This window comes from Amblyomma maculatum, chromosome 6 (assembly GCF_055883805.1).
Source record: "Amblyomma maculatum isolate TAMU_Amacu chromosome 6, ASM5588380v1, whole genome shotgun sequence".
NCBI lineage: Eukaryota > Metazoa > Arthropoda > Arachnida > Ixodida > Ixodidae > Amblyomma > Amblyomma maculatum.
The window spans coordinates 72,908,911-72,927,440 of record NC_139349.1 but is presented as its reverse complement, the minus strand read 5'-3'; the positions used below and the strand labels follow the sequence as shown (position 1 = coordinate 72,927,440).

Sequence of the window (18,530 nt, the reverse complement as noted above, 5' to 3'; positions counted from 1 at the left end):
GACCAAATCGCTTCCTTATAGAGGTCCAGCCAATAGCGTTGTTAGTTTAAGCTTACTATACTGGAACGCCCGAATTTATAAGCTTCTGAACTGCTTACGCTAAACCAGACTTTACGCAAATCAACTCGAAAAAATTTTTTTAACCTGATCTAAACGTTTACTTGCGCCACGAAGTGTCTAGGATAAGCCGAGGTAATGGAAGTCAGTGTCTCTGGTTATTATTAGACATCATTCTTGATACCTCTTGCTTTTATGCGAAGCGCATACAGCTCGTTCGGTCGAAAAGGCCTCATTGTCGCAATACCACAGAACTGAGAAAAACTGTATCGGAATAAATACGCACGTGATTTCGCGTCACAATAAAGGCGCCACTACTTTAACGTCCACCTGCGTGTCATGCTAGAGGTTATCTTGCTATACGAATTCGATCCGATGACATGTATCTAAGATAAGTGGCATGTCTTCTGAGATGCGAGACAGATACTACGCTTTTCTTAATCCCAAAACCGTATATACAAAAATATCTATAGAAGTATTCACGGAAAGAAAAGGTGATTTCAATGACGATTCCGCGTCTACTCTTAGGCGAAACTTGAAGGTCCTCTTTTTTTTTTTACTGCGTGTGATAGCGGTTTGTTGTACGTTTTGTCTCCTTGTGATATAGCTGAAACATAAATGCATTGCAAAAACAGGCAGCCTTTTCCCCAACCACACTGGGTCACTAACTACGTGTTTCCCTCGAAGATAAACAGATTCACTCAATTGATTTGTTAATGGAAAGCGTCGTAAAATTTGCTCCGCGCGGCTGCTTGCAGCGTTACTGGTATCTGACGCTGGCGGGGGTCCTGGTGATCGGAGCGGCGACGTTGGTTTTCGTGCGTGCCTGTGCCGTGCACATGCCCAGCACCAACCCCCTCATGCCACCGGAGAGGAGCCTGCGGTACAGCGCACGCCACCCCATCTCCTTCCTCAAGGAGATGACGCAATTGTGACTGGCTACGAACCATCTCTTCAAGAAGCAGCGCCCTCTCAATATACCCGTTCGAGGCACGGCTTCAGAAAACTGCGTCGTACCTGATGTAGCGACAGGTAGAAGTGGGAGTCAACCATGGCACAACAATTTTAAATAAGTGCGGAGCAGAAAATGGCGCTGCAGCGTTGAATTATTGTTAACGCTGATAGTGTTGAAATAGTAATCCAACGACAATAAAACGCTTAGAGACGATTCGACAAGTGTTGTTCCTGTAGAAAATAAGGACGTGAAAATAACTGCAATATGATAACGACGAGACAGCAACACAACTTACCAACACGATTAAGATAGCGAATAGTTTTATTTTCAGTTTTATAACTGCTCACTTAGACTGGAGTTACCTTCTTGGCTTTATATCTCCACTACGCGACGTACGTTTCTGAGTGGCAGCCCAATGTCAATTAAAAAAGAAAGGTTTTTCTTTTTTTTTTCTACCGCTTCATATGCACTCTGCCCCCTTATACATCTGACTGTACGAACTCGCTTTTCTCCTTGTTTAGTAACTTCGATTAACCTTTCGAACACAAACTTCTACGCGTCCTTGAAGTGCTAGTTTTCGTCAAACGAATTAGATGCAACTTGAAAAGTAGAGTTAGTGGGCATGCTATGCATTGCGGATGGCTTATGTGTATGGAGTATTTGCCTAGTTTAGATAAAGAAGCGACATAGATGAAACTTAACACCGTGATGTTCACTGCACAGCGTCAGGGTGTGTTGGAGTTGGAACTTCATGAAAACAATGATGTTGGTTGAGTAGACAGCGCAACTTGTGTCACACTTTTACACGAGGCATGATCGGCTGCGGAGTTAAAATACTCTTCTCGTGCCTGTGCTAAGAGCCCTGGTTCGAAACGTAGTCGTCACAATGTTTTTGCAGTGCATCTGTGGCGCATGAGAAGTAGCTTCCTTGCACAATGAGTGACCTTGAAGAATAAAAATGACGATGCTGTCTTGCACAGCGCGGGAGTTCAATGTCAAATGATCGGAGCTAGATGATCTCGAGGTTTGCGAAGAAAGAAGTAGGGCTTCCGTTTTAAAATCGTTCTAAGCGGGCACGCAATGAACATAGCCAGGAAGCGCCAAAAGCAGATATACTTAAAGAGAACTGGCCGCAAGTATAGGTTTTTCCGCCTTCTTTGAGCGATAAAAGCTAACTAGCAGTTTCGAAAACGAAAACAGTTTCAGCACTCAACAACATTAGGTGTAAATGAGCGAGCAGCCACCTACCAACCACCCGTAACTATTCAAGGGCATCGTACGGAATGCTGGCTGCCCCTCTACTTAATTGACTTTTGGCCGGCAATGAGCTTTTGCTAGACTGCTGTGTGCGAGAAATTTCAGCCGCGGAAGCTTACGCACGATGGCATAACATTTTTAAAAATGTTTCCGTACTATTAAATTGTCCTATCTCCCCATCTGTCAATATTTACATGCGTAATCTTGGTCAGCGTCCCAGATCATGCCGCTTCTACTTGCGAGATTGGACGAAACCGGTGACAGCTGCCTGTTTGTGATTAGGAGCTGGCGCGCTATCGATAGAAATTAGCTTCAATTTCTTATTAGAGTCTCTTGAATACGCGTTTCTCTTTCCTTTCCGGTAATAACGGGATTTCAAGGTGGTGACGGCACACACCAGTATGCGTATTTCTAAACCTCCCCTGTGGGCGCACTGGAATAAACGACGCGTAATAGTGCAATGTGAAAACCTTTTGCTAAAGACTGTGTCAACGCGCAACTGTAACATTACATAACCTAAATAAAATGCCAAATGACCTGTTTCCTGTGCCTTTGTGGCGTTTTAAAAGGAGCAATAGAAGAAGTTCACTTCTATAAGAATACTTATCTATTTCAAGTATTCAAAAATGCATGGGTGATCATTCCGATTTATTTGGAGAAAATGTGCCAGCATTTTCTCTTCACTCACTAGCCTATTGCATCCTAATTCCAGATTTATTTCACTTCTATTAGAAGATCCTTCTCTTCTACACATCTTACATCGCTTTCAGAACGGAGTTTCCCACAAACTCATGCGATACCGACACTGTACAGCATTCGAGACTATCGAAATAAAAAGGAGCAGTTATTCTTTGCGCCGCGGGACCAATGAAGATAAGCGCTTTTAATTGGGCTGTTGCACGTTGTGACAAAGCGTCCTATTTTGCTAGACGTTTGTATTGTGGTATTGAATAGCAACGAACTGTGTAGTGCACAGGCAACCCCAATCAATGGCTAGAGGAGAACTCTCCTGAACTTAATTGTGGAATCTGTAGAATATACTGTATCACATAGAAGACATGCTATCACCAAAAATACACATGCAATCAACTGCGCTCACAAATGAATCAGACATACTACAAATGCCAATATCGGTCTGCTGGCATTAGCCTTTGCTAGCGCTGCTTCTCGATTGTTCGGTTTATATTCTGCACTCCCGACCGCAAAGGAAGCCCTTAATTGAAGGGCTTAAGTTCTCGACAATCTCGCCAGCGTCTTCTTCATTTTCTCCAGCCTGTCATTGCAACTCTGCATGTAACAGACACATTCATCACCCATCTTCCAGCTAAAAGCCCGTGAGCAATAGCCCACTTTCGAACTGGAACAAGAACACCACCAAAAGGAACATCAGTTTTTTTCGCCGCAAGCGTCCTTATAGGTTGAGTGCTTTTGCTACATCTTCTTTGCTGCAGCCCTAAGCAGAGTGGAAATAGACACATCTGGCTGCATGTCTTTCTCCTGCAGACATCAGAAATTACAACATTCCTAATTTTGTCTTGGCATAATGCGATAATCACCTGAGCGAAAAAACAAAATCCTGAAGACAAAAAAAAAAGCTTTCCAAAATATTTTCTACAAGGAAGCCGATCTCCGTACTGCTAGCATGCAGATTTCGTTACCTTAGGAGTACGTTTTAGTTACCTTAGGAATACTTTGTTTTGGGCTAGTTGGTTCGTATCCGTGTTTGAAACAGAAAAATGGCGTGAATGAGGCAAGGACAAGAAGGAACGTAACTTAAAAGGACAACAACGCTTACCATAAATGAAACATGTCTCCAAGATTAAGGTTATAAAAGGAATGCTTTGTTGATAGTAATCGAATGCATGCTAGGACTCGCGCTAAAACCTTCAATAATATCTAACATGTCTGCGCAATCTAAATCCTCCAGCATAGGCATTTACCGAATGTGCTCGTAAAACGTTTGCACTTAAAACTATTTGTGGTTCCGAGACCGAGCCCTGAACTTGACGCTATAGAAATACATACTGTCAAATCAAGTTCATACTTACGCTCACTGCCGACAGTAAGATGTGCGAATCCAAAACACAGGAGGTCAGCTAAGAAAGTAATCGGGCTTCTGCCACGTACTGCAGACATTCATACAGAAACCTAGAAGAAAAAAAGGACGAAACCAGGTGTAGAGCAAGAAAAGCGGAATTACTCAGTATTACTCAGTGCAGCAATACTTCTTCATCGTTGAGACAATGTTACATTCGACCTCGGTTATTTGTTCAAGAAGATCATACCGTGTATCTCTGAATGTGCCACGCAGACGCAGGTCTGCACTGCCCGATAAATGCTCGCGTTCTTAAATACCTTCGCGGACGGTAACGTCCGCACACTCACGCTGAGAGCCGAAATGGGAAAAGGGCAGGAGAAGAAACATTTTGCGATCTAGACGTAGTCCGTGTTTGCCTATTGTGCAAGCTTCCTCCTTCCCTATCATAAAGTATTTCCACCACCTTGCGTGCTCAAAGTTTAATCCTTAACCCACGCAGTGCTCTTGACAAGACAGATTTTGCTGATCACGTGCGTAGCCGTAACGCAGTAACTTATTAGGAGGGAGTGACAGCGGAACCATGCGAGCACGTGTACCACCCGAAACGTAAATATCCTTCGAAAAAGAAGCCGGCAAATAGAAGCCATAAACTTTTCCCAGCATACTCTTGAAGGCGGAACATAAATTCCACCTCATTTTTTTCGACACTTCTCTCCTTCCGTGAAAACTCAATTTCTGTCCCCAAACAGAATAGCAAGGAATTCAAAACGTCAGCTAAATTCTCATTTCCGTTAAAGAATTTTGCGCTCTGCCTATTTCGTTCTGGTGTTGTGGGGAAGGGGACATGGGACAGGAAACATGGGCGAACATCATCATGAAACAGGCTGCATATTTCTCCTAACAGTCATCGCCTTTCACCTGGCGCGGACACTTTTCATTAGCAGTCGTTAATTCATCGTTAAACATTTTTCACAGGAGGAGACCAATCATGCATATACAGGTCCCTATGAGACTTTTTGTTTCTTTCAGGCCCAATTCTGCTTTGTCTTGACTTCAACGGCTGAGATTTCATACTCCTCCTCCTCGTTATATAGGGAAAGACTAACGCGTCTTACTTCCAGGTTGAGCTAATGTCCTGGCTGGTATGCTTGTAATCTGCTTTCCTTTCGGAGCATAGACCGGAGCAAGCTATTCTGTTCGATTCCTCACTGGCGTCTCTCGTTTTGTTTCTGGCGCTCTATGTGCGGAAATCCTTCCCTCTCCACGGTGCAGCCGCGAACTTAATATCGCTTATTGATTTCCACTATGCTGTGAAATCTACACGCGCTGGTGGCCGGGTCCAGCGCGCGTCTGGAGAAGTTTTTCCCGATCACAGGCGAGATTGCAGCACTTATGACGGTTTTCTTTTTTTTTTTCATTTTTTTAGTAGCTGACGCTAATTCGGCTGAACTGGCCTGCGAGCATGAGTAGTCCTTGTCTACTGAGCTTTACGCTTGCCTTCGAATAGCTACCTCTCAGTCCTGCGCAGGGGAATAACGGCTCGCGGGCCGTGGAGCCGTTTCTTTATAAACTACAAAGGGGAATCCTCACGTAAAAAAAAATTGCAAGAAGGACTAGTTCACAAGGAAAATAACTACACAGGGAGACGCTGGAAACAAGAGGGAATGGTCACTTGTCAAAGATTTCCCTGTAGTTTATCTCAATAAACACAATGCTAATTTGCGCGCTATACAGTTGTTTTAAAAGATCAGTAATATTAGGAAGCTGGCGAAGCCAGTCTGGATCGCACTGAGCACCGCTTGAAGTTTTTTTGTGTTTAACGTATGTACTTCTCATTTGTGCCGGTAATCACAAGGTAACTATACAGCCGCCGTGAGAGACGTGTCCTCAGACCAGTGCCAAAGGTAGAAAGTTGAAAACGATGGCTCCGTTTCACAACCGGCGCTTCGTAAGATGCTATGTCGTTTTCTTCAGTTGCAAGCAGCATTCTGCTACGCCAATTGTGTCTTTACCTTATATTGACAGTCCCAAAGCCATGTTTCTTTTCAAATTTGCGTGTATTCTATCTAGTAAAAGAAAGACTACCTGAGAATTCAACACCAACCTGAAAGAAGTGCTGCTCTAGATATTCCCAGCACAAGGCATTATAACGTCGTTGACGTCGTTATCTCAAAGGCACGAAGAAGAAAATTGTAGATTCCATTGCATCTGCGCAGAGAAATCTGCGTGTTAAACTCGCGTGAAATCTGTGAGCCAGCCTCATAACCCCAGCAATACTCATCACCACTTAGTAATCACAGGGTTTTCCTCATCCCTTGAGAAATATATGCTTGGTTTGGTATACAGGGTTTAGCGCCCCAAAGTAACCCAGGCTATGAAAGGCCGTAGTGGAGGGCTGCGGAAATTTAAACCACCTGGAGTTCTTTACCGTTCACAGACATCGCAACCCCATGGGTGCCTTGTTCTTTCGCCTCCACGAGAAAAACCCGCCGCGACCAGCATTCGATCCCGCAGCCTTGGGTACAGCAGCCGAGCACCCTAAGCACTGCCCCACCACGGCGGGGAGAAATAAATGTGAACTCCCGTACATGATCCTACCTTGGTTGTAATGGCCAGTTTAATGTGGAAGCTTTTTTAGTGCTTGCAATGTTACGCGTGCGAACACTGCTTTTAATCGTCAGCTATGGCGTCGCTTTTTTACCTTCTCCCGTGTGTTAAGCTAAGCTAGGAAGCAACGCCGTGCAGCAATAGCCAGCTGGCAGCCACTCAGGCATTTCGATGAATGCTTGCAGATCCTTTTGAAGCAGATGACATTGCCCTCAATGCGATTCATTTTATCAAGTGTATACGTAGTCTCTGCGCGTAGTTCGTGCGCACATTCATGCGTGTAGTTGTTTTTTCTAAGACTCTTGTTATTAATAGCTGTAGTGACTGCAAAATTTATTGAACTGGACAAAGCACTAGTGGGCTCTCTCGCATTACGACAATTGACGTTAATACAAACCGCACCTTATCCCCGCTTCTGAGGATCATACAGAACCCGCCAAGCACTTTCCTGGTGTTGCTTCTTCCGGCCAATGCCACAGTGTCAGGAACACCTGGCTTTGCGTCAATGAGAGCAGTTTGCCTCTGCTACATGTCATTCCTCAGTGGAGAAGGACACGATGGCTTTGGCCTTTCTCCTAAAGCCTTCATCGTTTCATTCCGAATGGATCTTGAGTGTTCCCTGCTGAGACCAAGCGAACAGATTGGCTCTAGTCGCACAGGTGTTACCGCCAGAGGTGGAAGTGTGGCAATCTCTGATTGGCTGTGCACGCAGGCGGTGGGAGTCTGCAGGGAAGACGGAGAAGCTCGTTCGACATTTATGAGACCCTGAGACCCGCTCTTGGCTTCGCGTAGCCCATCAATAGAGGCTGCATGAAGGGTTCGGTATATAGTCTGCCCGGATCATCGCTGCCCGCGAGGTATAAAGGCAGAGCTGTCGCCCGATCTTCTTCAGTCGCTTTTCGCCCACGACTGGCAAGAAGCTGTTTGTCTCAATTGAGATCTGATTGCATGCGCTGTGATAAGTCCTGCTTGCACCTATGCGTCTGGTGACGTTATTAAGGTGTTGGCTCTTCATTCCTGTCCGTTTAGTGCGAACGATGGTTTACTGCCATTGTAAGTGAGCTAACACTCAAGCAGAGCAGAGACTAAGGCAGGCATCAGCTGAATAGAGACTGCATTTTGTTAGTTTTGATATGAGCATACATGAAACTACAACCGCTTGCAATTCGCAAAACTCAATTAGGTGATAACAAAATTTAACAACCAAAAGTATAGCCTGTCAGTAGCTGCGCAAGGGACTGAAGGCTAATTTCATCAGCCGGCGTGCTAAACATAGGCCGCTCCTACACTGACTGGTAGGAGCAAGCGCCAGTGCTTCTAAGAGTGTATCGTGTTTTTATCTTATTATCTCTAGAAGCGCATTCACAATTTTTCAGAATGTATCAGAACTTTATGCTTTGGTTGAACATGAAACATTCAAGTTATCCGCGCAAACGCAGTCGAATTTTTGACATTCTGAAGCAGTATTTCGATTCGCTACCATGAGCACTTACTGAAATAATAGCTTATAATAATCTTTTTCAGAATACGCTTTTTAGATTTTGCTTACAGCTGTTTGTTAAAGTGTAGTGTGCTTTCGATTCGCACGAGCTGTTATGTTTCATTACTGCGCCTTTCTCTTATATAACTGGCTCAATCTCCGCAGCGCTTTTTTTATCCAATGGCTTTTTTTTTCGTTAACGTGATTGTTTCCCTCAACCTACAGAGAAAATCTCTGCTACTTACGTACTTCTCGAGACTTCCTAATGAATAGGAGGATGCCAATATCACCCAAGAGTAAAGTACAAAACATCTGTAACTTACCAGTACTCACTTATGAACCAGAAGCGTGGAGGCTAAGGAAAAGAACTGAGCTTAAATTCACGACCACTCAGTGGGCTACGTAATGAAAAATGGTAGGTGTAACGTTAAAAGATAAGAAGCGCGCGGAATGGACAGCAGAACAAACGAAGCATATTGCTATTTAAATAGAACTTAGGAGTAAATGGGCAAAGGCAGGTCATATAATGCGAGGGAAAGTTGTGTGGTGGTCTCTATAAGAGTGACAGAATAGATTTCAAAAGAAGGCAAACGTAGCACGCAAGAAGCACCAGAAAGTTGGTGGGCAGACGAGATCAGCAATTTTGCTGGTATTAAATGGGTGCAGTTAGCACAGAACTGGACTATTTAGAGGCATACGGGAGTGTCGTTTGCTCGGATGTGGGGATATTCGGGCTGAGGGGGGGGGGGGGGGTAGTGATGATGATGATGATGATGATGATGATGATGATGATGATGATGATGATGATGATGATGATGATGATGATGATGATGATGATGATGATGTGGTGGTGGTGGTGGTGGTGGTGGTGGTGGTCGTGGTGGTGGTGGTGGTAATGGCAATGAAGAAGCCTCCTCGGCTAGGACACACTGTAAAGTATCCTAGTAATACACTTGCTTCATTGTTCCATCTGACGATGAAGTAGTCATTGCATTCTGTGGACGGTTATTTAAACCTGCTCCTTAGATAAATGATTTTTATGTGAAACTTAACGTCTCGCTAGCGGTACCGGTGGAATACTGAAAGAAAGTCGATGTTTGCTCAGCCGGTGCGTTAGCGCGTCCTTGTAGAAGCGGCTCATTTCAGGAAAACAAGACTTTCATCACTGACAAACGGTAAATAAAAAACAAAATCAGATATCGTCACCTCCCCCATAGTTTCGTCTAAGACGCAGCTGACCCTCAAGAAGGCTGTTGTCAAGATAGGTGCAGATTACAGCACTGTGTACTTGGAAACGTTGATGAAAATGTCCATTTTAGAATCTTAGATCTAATGAAATGATTTGAGCACAAGTGATGGAAATGTTTTGTATACAATGTCCCATGAGGAATTTGAACATATTTGCTCCAGTTTATTTTCACGAAGAGCACATCCTATAAAATTGGGGTCCTCGAAACGAAGAGAAGACTCCAATCTCAGCCGATGTTGACACCGCGTTGCGCAGGCAGCCCTTCACGGAGAGGAAAATGAGGAAAATGGACGCCAAGGTTTGTTTTCTGCTCCGAAAGCAATCGACAGTAAATATTTCTTTTTCCGACTTCATAACACGTGAAAACAGGCCGCACCAGCGGCGTCGACATTAGCTAACATTAGATGTTTCCGCCTGGAGTGAGCCAAGAGGGAGCGCTGACATACGAAGGTATCTTTATTCCCCAGACCTAGAATTCATGTTCCTCAAAATTGATCCCCCCATGGAGTAATGTGGAAGATAAAGACGCATTCAAGACGCAAAGGTATATTACAAAAATAGATCCATATTTTGCGGGAAAATATGTGTTAATTTTATTTTTTCAAGCGCAGCTAAGTACCAATGTACCTATTCCTTCCTTTGACGATGGCTTTATTCATGTGCGAGCTGCACAAGCCGCAGATTACAGTGAATTCGTGAATACAGTAAAGTCCTAAACAAAGTATATTCCCCAATTCCAAGAGAATATTATTCTTTTTTGTTGTTGTTGTTGTTGTTTAAACCCTGACTACATAAAATTTCGAACACCTGCGGACGTAAACTCTGATGGCATTACACATTAAATACGGCTTTGCTGAAACAATTGTCTTCTTTGCACTTTTTGTGCCTCTGAGTTTCAGACATGCTTCCTAGAAGTGCGCGTTTTAGCAGTGTTTCCGGTTGGAATGATGGTGTGGTTCTGATTAAAAGGTAATAAAAGCTTTTATTTCAAGCCCTGTGAAGGGGTGAAATGTGAATATTGTTTCGGCTCATTGAACAGGATCATTTTTTATGCAGGACTTACTATACTTATGTGCACGACTTATCACTCGTTTTGCCACGAAGATATCGGCGAAAACTTCTGCACATTTATACATTATTGATACGTTTTCAAACAAACGCAGTGAGGTGCTACGGACGTCAACCGCCATAACGGCATGCACATGGCACGCTATTGTCGCGCCACCATATGACAGTGATGCCACGGGCGGCTTCATAGCGAGATTGCTTTCGCTAGACATGTGCCGCTATCTGCTGTGGATGTGGAAGGCAACAAATCTGCTACTTATGATGCATGTTCAGCTTCGTGTTGGCATTTTAGAGCGTGAACGATTAGTCTGGGTGAATCCTGAGTGCAAGCCGTATGAAAGGCGCTGGAATGATTTGCTGCGCATGCTCATATCATACGCATAAAAGTAGCTTACTATCTACTGGGGATTTTGCGAACTGCGCCGTAAAAGGAAGCACTCGCAGTTTGCCTTATTATTCAGCCTGCCCCAGCGCCAAAAATAAGCATACGAAGTTTGCCAAACAAGCAGACCCACATTACGGTCGTGTATACCTCCGGAATCATGGTTGAGGTAATGTACATTTTATTTTGAATATTTTTATGCTAGGCCCAAATCGCTATTTTCTAACGACTTAACATCGGTCCATCTAGATCAAAATACACCAGTTAAAGATTTTCTGATAAATGTTTCCTCTGGTTTATGTTGTTTGCTGCCCCAAATCAATCCAGACTACGATAGACGCTGTAGTGGAGTGCTCCAGAAATTTCAAGTGCACTGACAACACACAGCACATGGTTGCCTTGCTTTTTACCTCCATCTAAAAGTAGCCACTGCGACCGGGATTCGATTCCTTTCTTGATGAAGGGCAAAAATTCAAGGAGCAGAGGAGTGAATTCCAAGACAGACAAATGCTGCCTTTTATTAGCCGCCTTTTTAGACGTTCCTTTATTTATGTATTTCATTTGTACCTCCACAAAGCATGAACAAGAGACTGAAGCAACCAAAATGAGCACGGCTAGCTGCCCACGAACACAGGTCACGTTCAGACATAGGAAACGCCTCATTGCTGAACTGTCCGAACGGCCTACTACCGACTTTTTATTCATCTGAACGTATGCAACAGGTGCTTGGAGCTTCTTTTTTTATCAGCCAATAGCTATGTTGTCAGAAGAGGGCGAAAACACGTGAAATGGTGCGCTTCTAACAGCGCCTGCATTTGAAGAGCAACGTATATGATGCAAAAAACTAGAGCACTGAAATGAGGGAAGCACGCGCAGCAGTGGAACATTTATATTCAGAGCAGAGTGTCCTTGCTTTAAGAAGATGTTGTTAGGTCGGGCGTTGCCATTCTTGCTGTTTATTGTTGAGCCGGCGGGAGCACTAAGGTTCACGCAAAACCCATAAACACGCTTCAGAATTCATTGTGTGTTACAAGAATCTTGCCTCAAGCTTGAAACAATAAACAAGGAATACTGCATTAGGACGTTACCGCGAAGCCTCTAACCTCAGATAGATAGACAGTTATTGCGTGTGGGCCAACGAATCACGCTCATAGTGGCAGTGCCGGAGTGCTGGCTGCGGAAAACTCTAGAGCATCCTAACTTACGGTGACATTTTGAAGCACAAGGACTGCTTGCGTTTCACGTGCATCAAAATCCGGGGCAGTTGCTGAAATCGAAGCAACACCGTCGTGATCAGCAATGGTATAAAGAGCCTCCCTGAAGAAGTGTCTCCTTTCCTGAGCGTTTCACGTTATCCCTTGCCTTGATAATAAGTTTCCATTCGATGGGTGACCTTTCGAACGTAACGAATGTTATCTAAATCATTGCCAAGACAACTGGCTTAAGGAAAGCATACCAATACCGAATTCAATTAAAGCAGAACTCTCCGCACGGGGGGAATCTGGACGCGAACATATACAAACGTCAATAAGCGGAACACTTTAGAACGTCGTGCGAAAAAACCAGATGCCAGCGTCACTGCTCGTGGAAAATGCACGAAGTTATTCTCTTGCACACGAACCCTGCGTATAAACTAACTTGTCCTCCTGCGTTCGTGAGCCCTTCGTAAAAATATTATCTTTATACGCTGAAACTAAGCTTTCAGGGTGAAAGTGCGAACGACCGCTGCTGTAGTAGCCTTCCAGTAGCCAAATGTTTTATGTGTTGCCTTCGCTTGCACAGCCCTCCTGCATTTAGCAGGTTATTTTTTAAGGCCTAATTTTTTATCGTAAGCTTCTGTAAACGTTTCCCTTGCAATAGCCCATGCCTCGCACAAAACTTTGCGTGGAATTGTTTATCGGGCAGCTTGTGTAATTTCGGCAAATACAGCCTGTCAGCGGTTTACATAAGTAATATATTCTAGATTTGTCTTTCTTACTTATCACAGCGTTCGTAAATTGATGACTGTAGGCCTCACGCGAAAAGGCGTATGCATGCCTTTTGTTTATTTCTTTGTTTCTTCTTGAAAGAGAGCGGATTTTTTGCACTGTTACCTGTTCTGTGGAAACAACTTGTGCGGGCATTCATATTCAGTGCATGGTGCCGTCGACGCCCGCCAGCTGTTGCGTGGTTAAAAGCACAAACACACAATCTGTTCATGTTCAGTGGACAGATACTATATCCACACGTAGAATTTTCTGGCTCAAATTCGTAAAGTCCGAGAAGAATCGCAGAGGCCTGCATGCAGATGCACTCAGTTCGTAGAAGTGTGCAAGAAATGTGAAATACACGCCACATAATAAAGAATAACGGCTATTTAAAGGCGCCCACCGATCATCACCGACCGCCCGCAATACTTTACTTCTGCGAGGAGTCTCCCTCTCTGAATGAGTCTCCTATAGATTCTGTCATCAAGGACTAGCTGAACAAAAAGAGCGAAACAGTATCAAGGGCTATGGAAAAATGACGACAGTGGGAAAACAATTAACACCCCAGTCTCAGATGAAAAAGGCAAAAAGCATGAGAGAATTTTATCTACCATTCGGGCAACAACGAATAAGCAATTCAATCAGGCGCCGTGTATCTCGGGGTCGCAGATTCAAGACTGCAATTATGGTACTTTAAAGGACTTTAGGGCAAGTTTGCCGTTTTAAGGTAGCTTTTTCACTGTTTAATTTTATCAGCACAAAAAACGTCACCTACACCTGACAGACTTGTGCCGTCGCAATCCAGTTCAGATTCAAATTTTCTGTTCGAGTTGTTGAGAGGAGACATAAAAGAAATTGTGGTTTATATCCACAGTGAACATAACTACGCCATAACAGGCGAGATAAATGAATGTGTGAACCGAGGAGGATATTATACGTAGCCGTAACACCACATTTGAATATTTTTTTTTCTTTTATCCCCAATTATTTATCAATTACTTTAACGTCGCCAATACGGGGCCTATGCGACCTTTCATGGGTAGCTCCAATTCGGCTCTTTATATTTTTATCGCATATAATGCGAATATGTTACACCCGCAAGTACCCCTAGAAAGAACGATGTGGGCAGTTGCCTCATTTTTCAGCCCGACAGCAAATCATGCGGGACCTATTCGGCTTTTGAGTGGGCATCCCCATTTTGGCTAGCCTATCTTCTATTTGCTCCAGGCCCAAATTTGCATCGCATCTGCGCTAAAGGGTCCCGCAAGAGACCGATGTGGTCAGAAGCTGGTATGAGCATATTCCAGCCCCGCTACAGGTCATGCGGAAACTATTTCGGTTTAAGAGGGCAGCCCCATTTTGGGCAGCCCAGAAGTTTTCTGCATGAAGTCCACTTTCCTGTCTGACCTTCCCTCGTGTACCCTTTCAAGGGTCCCACGTAGGCAGTGTGCGGGCATGCCCGTTTTTAACTTATCGCGGCCCATACGGGACCTATTGTGCTTTTGTGTGGGCAGCCCCATTTATATCAGCCCCGGCTTTTTCTACACAAAGCCCAAATTCGCTTTGCATCAACCCTACCCTTGATGGCCAGATGTGGGAATATGTACTCAGTTAGCCCTTGCCACTCCTATGTAATGCCCAAATGGAAAAAGTAGGCAAAAGCCAAATTTGGGCTTGCCCGTACAGGCCCCAGAGGGTCACGTATTGTGTGCTACTTGGGAAGGCACAAGACACAGATTCAGTCCCTATCTCAACGATAGCATTCAATGAAGACTATCCGCAAGAGGCGTATGCGTGATTTTATAGCTAAGTGCACGAAATTATCACTGTGCCCCTCATCACGTTCCTTTCTACCTCTCCTTTCTTTAAAGCGTTATTTCCATCATCATTTACGTCATGACGTGGTTGATGTGGCCGCAAAAAAGCGAAACATAGTTAAAGCGTACTGTCTTTCATGGAAAGCAATTTTGTTTGGTTTCGCCGCTATCAAAATGCAGGCACTACAGCAAGAATACGACCATTCGTCTCCGCGCTGATAAGCCGAACGTCAAAAGGAGTGAGCTACCGCGGCAAGTTCGGATCAAGTCTAAACATATTTGTCTATAACAAAGCGATACCATTTGTGTCTGCTACGAAACGCCATATTGTCGTGATTTCACTAAGAGGCCAGTAACTAGGAGCAGGTATATAACATGTGAGTATCGTCAAAAACTAAAACTACGACTTGGACAGAGCAAGCCCGATTCGGGTTACTACGGTCGGTTTAGAACAGTAAAAATGCGAAATTCCCACTCTTCTATGGCAACTTTATGAATCATGAGGTTACAAAACTATTTTCTAGCAGATTAGGACAGAACTCAATTGAGCCTTGGTTCATAAGTATCACATATTGTAGTTTTTATTTTTATTTTTTCAGGATAAATTACGTCGGTGCATTTCGCTTCTTAAGGACTCAAAAACTAAAACCAACAGATAATGAAGCCTGCAAATACTTCCGGAATAATGCATATTGACAGTTCGGTGAATATAGTACCTCTTACCATATAGAGGGGCAATTAGTTATTCGACGTTACAGCACGGCCCCCTTTCATGCAAAACTTCACATTTATTCATTAACGGGGTGCTACGTTGAGAATAAATGTGTTCACGTTCCTTTAAGGCAGCGTAAATGAAGTCTGAAAATAAGTGAAGATTAACTATATTAGGATCGCAAAGCTGTTTATTGAGCGCTTTCTAGGAAACTGACAAGCTATTATTTGTAACCGTGAGAAAGGTAAAATTAATTACTGATACTATTTTCGCTAATTGTAAGGAGGCAACAGCGCTAATGCGATGGGACAACAGGGCGAGGCAGACACTTGCACTGTGTCGTTCTGTTGTCCCGTCGTATTAGCGCTGTTACTTCCTTGCCGCCAGCGTGTACCAGTCAACCCATGTTATTCTTCTGCTTTGTATAAATTACACATCTGCATTACATTGCTTTTATTTTCGTGTTTATAATGGAGAGTGGAATAGAATGCGCAGAGAATAGAAAGGCACTGTAAATACTCCACTGAGACGGAGTCATCTTTCTCGCACGTTCTTATCGCGACGTTCGGCTGTGGTTCGCCTTGCTTTGAGGAGCAGTTATTTTCTCATAGCTGTAATGAAGAATCCACAGAGTTCTACAAAGAGCAAGGAAGCAAAACACTGAATAGTGGGAGTGAATGAATAAACCCTTTGTTTGCCTCGACGATTTAAGCGCGCTTACACAAAGCTCGTCTTTCTTTGATCCTGTCATTCTTATACTCAGAAAGAGGCAGTCTTGTAAGAGCGTCTTTTGTTGTGGTATCGTTATGTTTTGTGTCTCCATCCTCTTTATGAGAGTACTACTGTCCGTACGCAGTGGTGAAGCATATCATTTACAGCATCAACTCATACAAACTCTATTTTTCTCTGAATGTCAATTACAGTCATCTATTCTTAATTTTATTTTATTATTTTTTGATTTATTTTTATTTATTGATACTGCGATCTTTTACAAGACCTTCGAGTGCGTGCTCTCGGCTTACAGCGAGGGCACTAATTGAATTCAAAGCATCACATTAGTCATCGAGCATACGTTGAGCTTCTTTCGCGGAATTACCCCATTTGGCATCTCTTCGCCAGTCCTTTTTTGCATACCAAGGTGTTTTAACTGCTTACAGATCTGTATTTTACAACCTATAATTGATACCTCGGTGTAATCTGTGCAGTTGGGTTGTACACAAAGCATAAGTTTTTGGCACTAGAAAGCCAATGATTAGACAAATAATTTAAAAATATTAGATACTTAGATTTTCATCTTAACAGGCACTATTATATTGGAAATTTACACCGTAAGCGCTGACGGTTGGTTTGTTTTTGAAGCTTTCTTCATCGGAAAATTTGCTTCGAAATATCGAAAGCCGAAATCGCACATGAAGCATGGTCAGGGTAAGTAATGCAAAATGAGATAATTGACAGAAAAAGCAGACAGGACAGGCGCTCAATTACCACCAATTTATGGAAAAGAAGGAGCATCTTTTTAAATTTTAGCCAAAGTCACCATGGCAACAAAAAAAAAGAATAAAAACAATCGAAGCAAATAAATCTTCACATCAAAACATCATCCATGAAAGGCCCAGTTAAAATAACGCCTGGTACTTGCGTAGCGTTTCGGTAAACCCTACTTCGGAAGCTCAAGAACGACGCAAGAGAAGATAAGGAGGACGTCGCTGGCTGTTTTGGGGTGCCTTCATAAGCTTTCCCACTACTTAAGAAGATAGCGAAGCGAAACAACGTTGTTGCTGCCTTTTCAGTAACGCGTCTATACTTTGACGGAATGCACAACATGCGTCATCTACGAGATCCCTCTGAAGTGCTGACACGTGTACATAGACCAAACCGGCAGGTGTATAAATAAATATTTGTTGCAGGCACTTCAATCTCTTTTAAGTGCGGCAAGGCGAAAGCCTTTTCTGCGACTCTTTGCACTGATTTTCCTCTGTTTTACTCATTCCCTTCTTTCTCTTTTTTTTTTTTGCACCTTTGATATTTTTCTTCTCTCTTATTCTCTTTTTTAGTTTTCTACTTTTTTTCTCTTTTTTCCTTCTTTTACGGTTTTTACTCCTTTCTTTTTTACTACTTTTACCTCTTTTGCTATTGACTGCCTGTTTTCGATGTTGTAACGCAATGACAAGGCCTGACATTAAATCTTTGCAGTGCTTTTTCATGTTTCTTGCACAATTTTTACGTCCGTGGCTGTTTTGACGTCTACGTACAATATAGACGTCATTGGCTACTTTGACGTCAAATTGACGTTTTTAACTGTAATTAACTACTTATTCCACATCAACAAAATTTTGCACACAAGGACATTTTTTTATCCTATACCTCATACGACTATTATTTTACTCAAAAATCATTCATTTCTTGACAATGACGATATCACACCCTGCGCGGGCGCACAATGCACTCATCAGGCGTAAGTGTTTTCGCCTTAATCGTTTACTAGTACAATCTCAACTTCTAGCATACAAAGCGAGCGGCCGCTTCGACGGCCAATGTAAAATGTAAAATGTGTGAGCAACTGTACATACGTACACGAAGCAAAACACTTGTCTCGACTGAAAAGCAAGCAATGATCATTGAGCCTCTCTTGATTACCAAAGTCGGGAGTCAGTGTGTCACCACCTCCAATTTTAGACTGGTGACGATTACGGTTTCCTTGAACGTCGTCAGCTTTGACACAGCGCTTGCATTTATGCAATGACTTTGCCTACGCGTTATTATTTTCTGCAGGCTTCCGTTAAAACAGCTGTCTTCTTGTTCTGGTTGCGCACTCCCGACTCGCCTTTCTCTGCGTTCTGTTATCCACGCTAAAATGTTTTTATTTCTCGTGTCTTTTAGTTTTGAATTTATTATACGTTTTTCCTGTTAATTGTATTTTCAACTCTGTACTTTGTTTTTG

At 43.3% G+C, this 18,530-nt stretch overlaps 1 protein-coding gene across 1 annotated transcript in view; it reads left to right on the top strand.

Annotated features, from left to right (window-relative positions):
- Window positions 1-992, top strand: part of LOC146186013 (disintegrin and metalloproteinase domain-containing protein 10-like) — a 38,590-nt gene extending 37,598 nt beyond the window's left edge. Inside the window, exon 12 of the mRNA XM_084607970.1 lies at window positions 816-992. Coding sequence (XP_084464096.1) covers window positions 816-992 — 177 coding nt within the window. The remainder of the gene's footprint in view (window positions 1-815) is intronic.
- The last annotated feature ends 17,538 nt before the right edge of the window (window positions 993-18,530 follow it).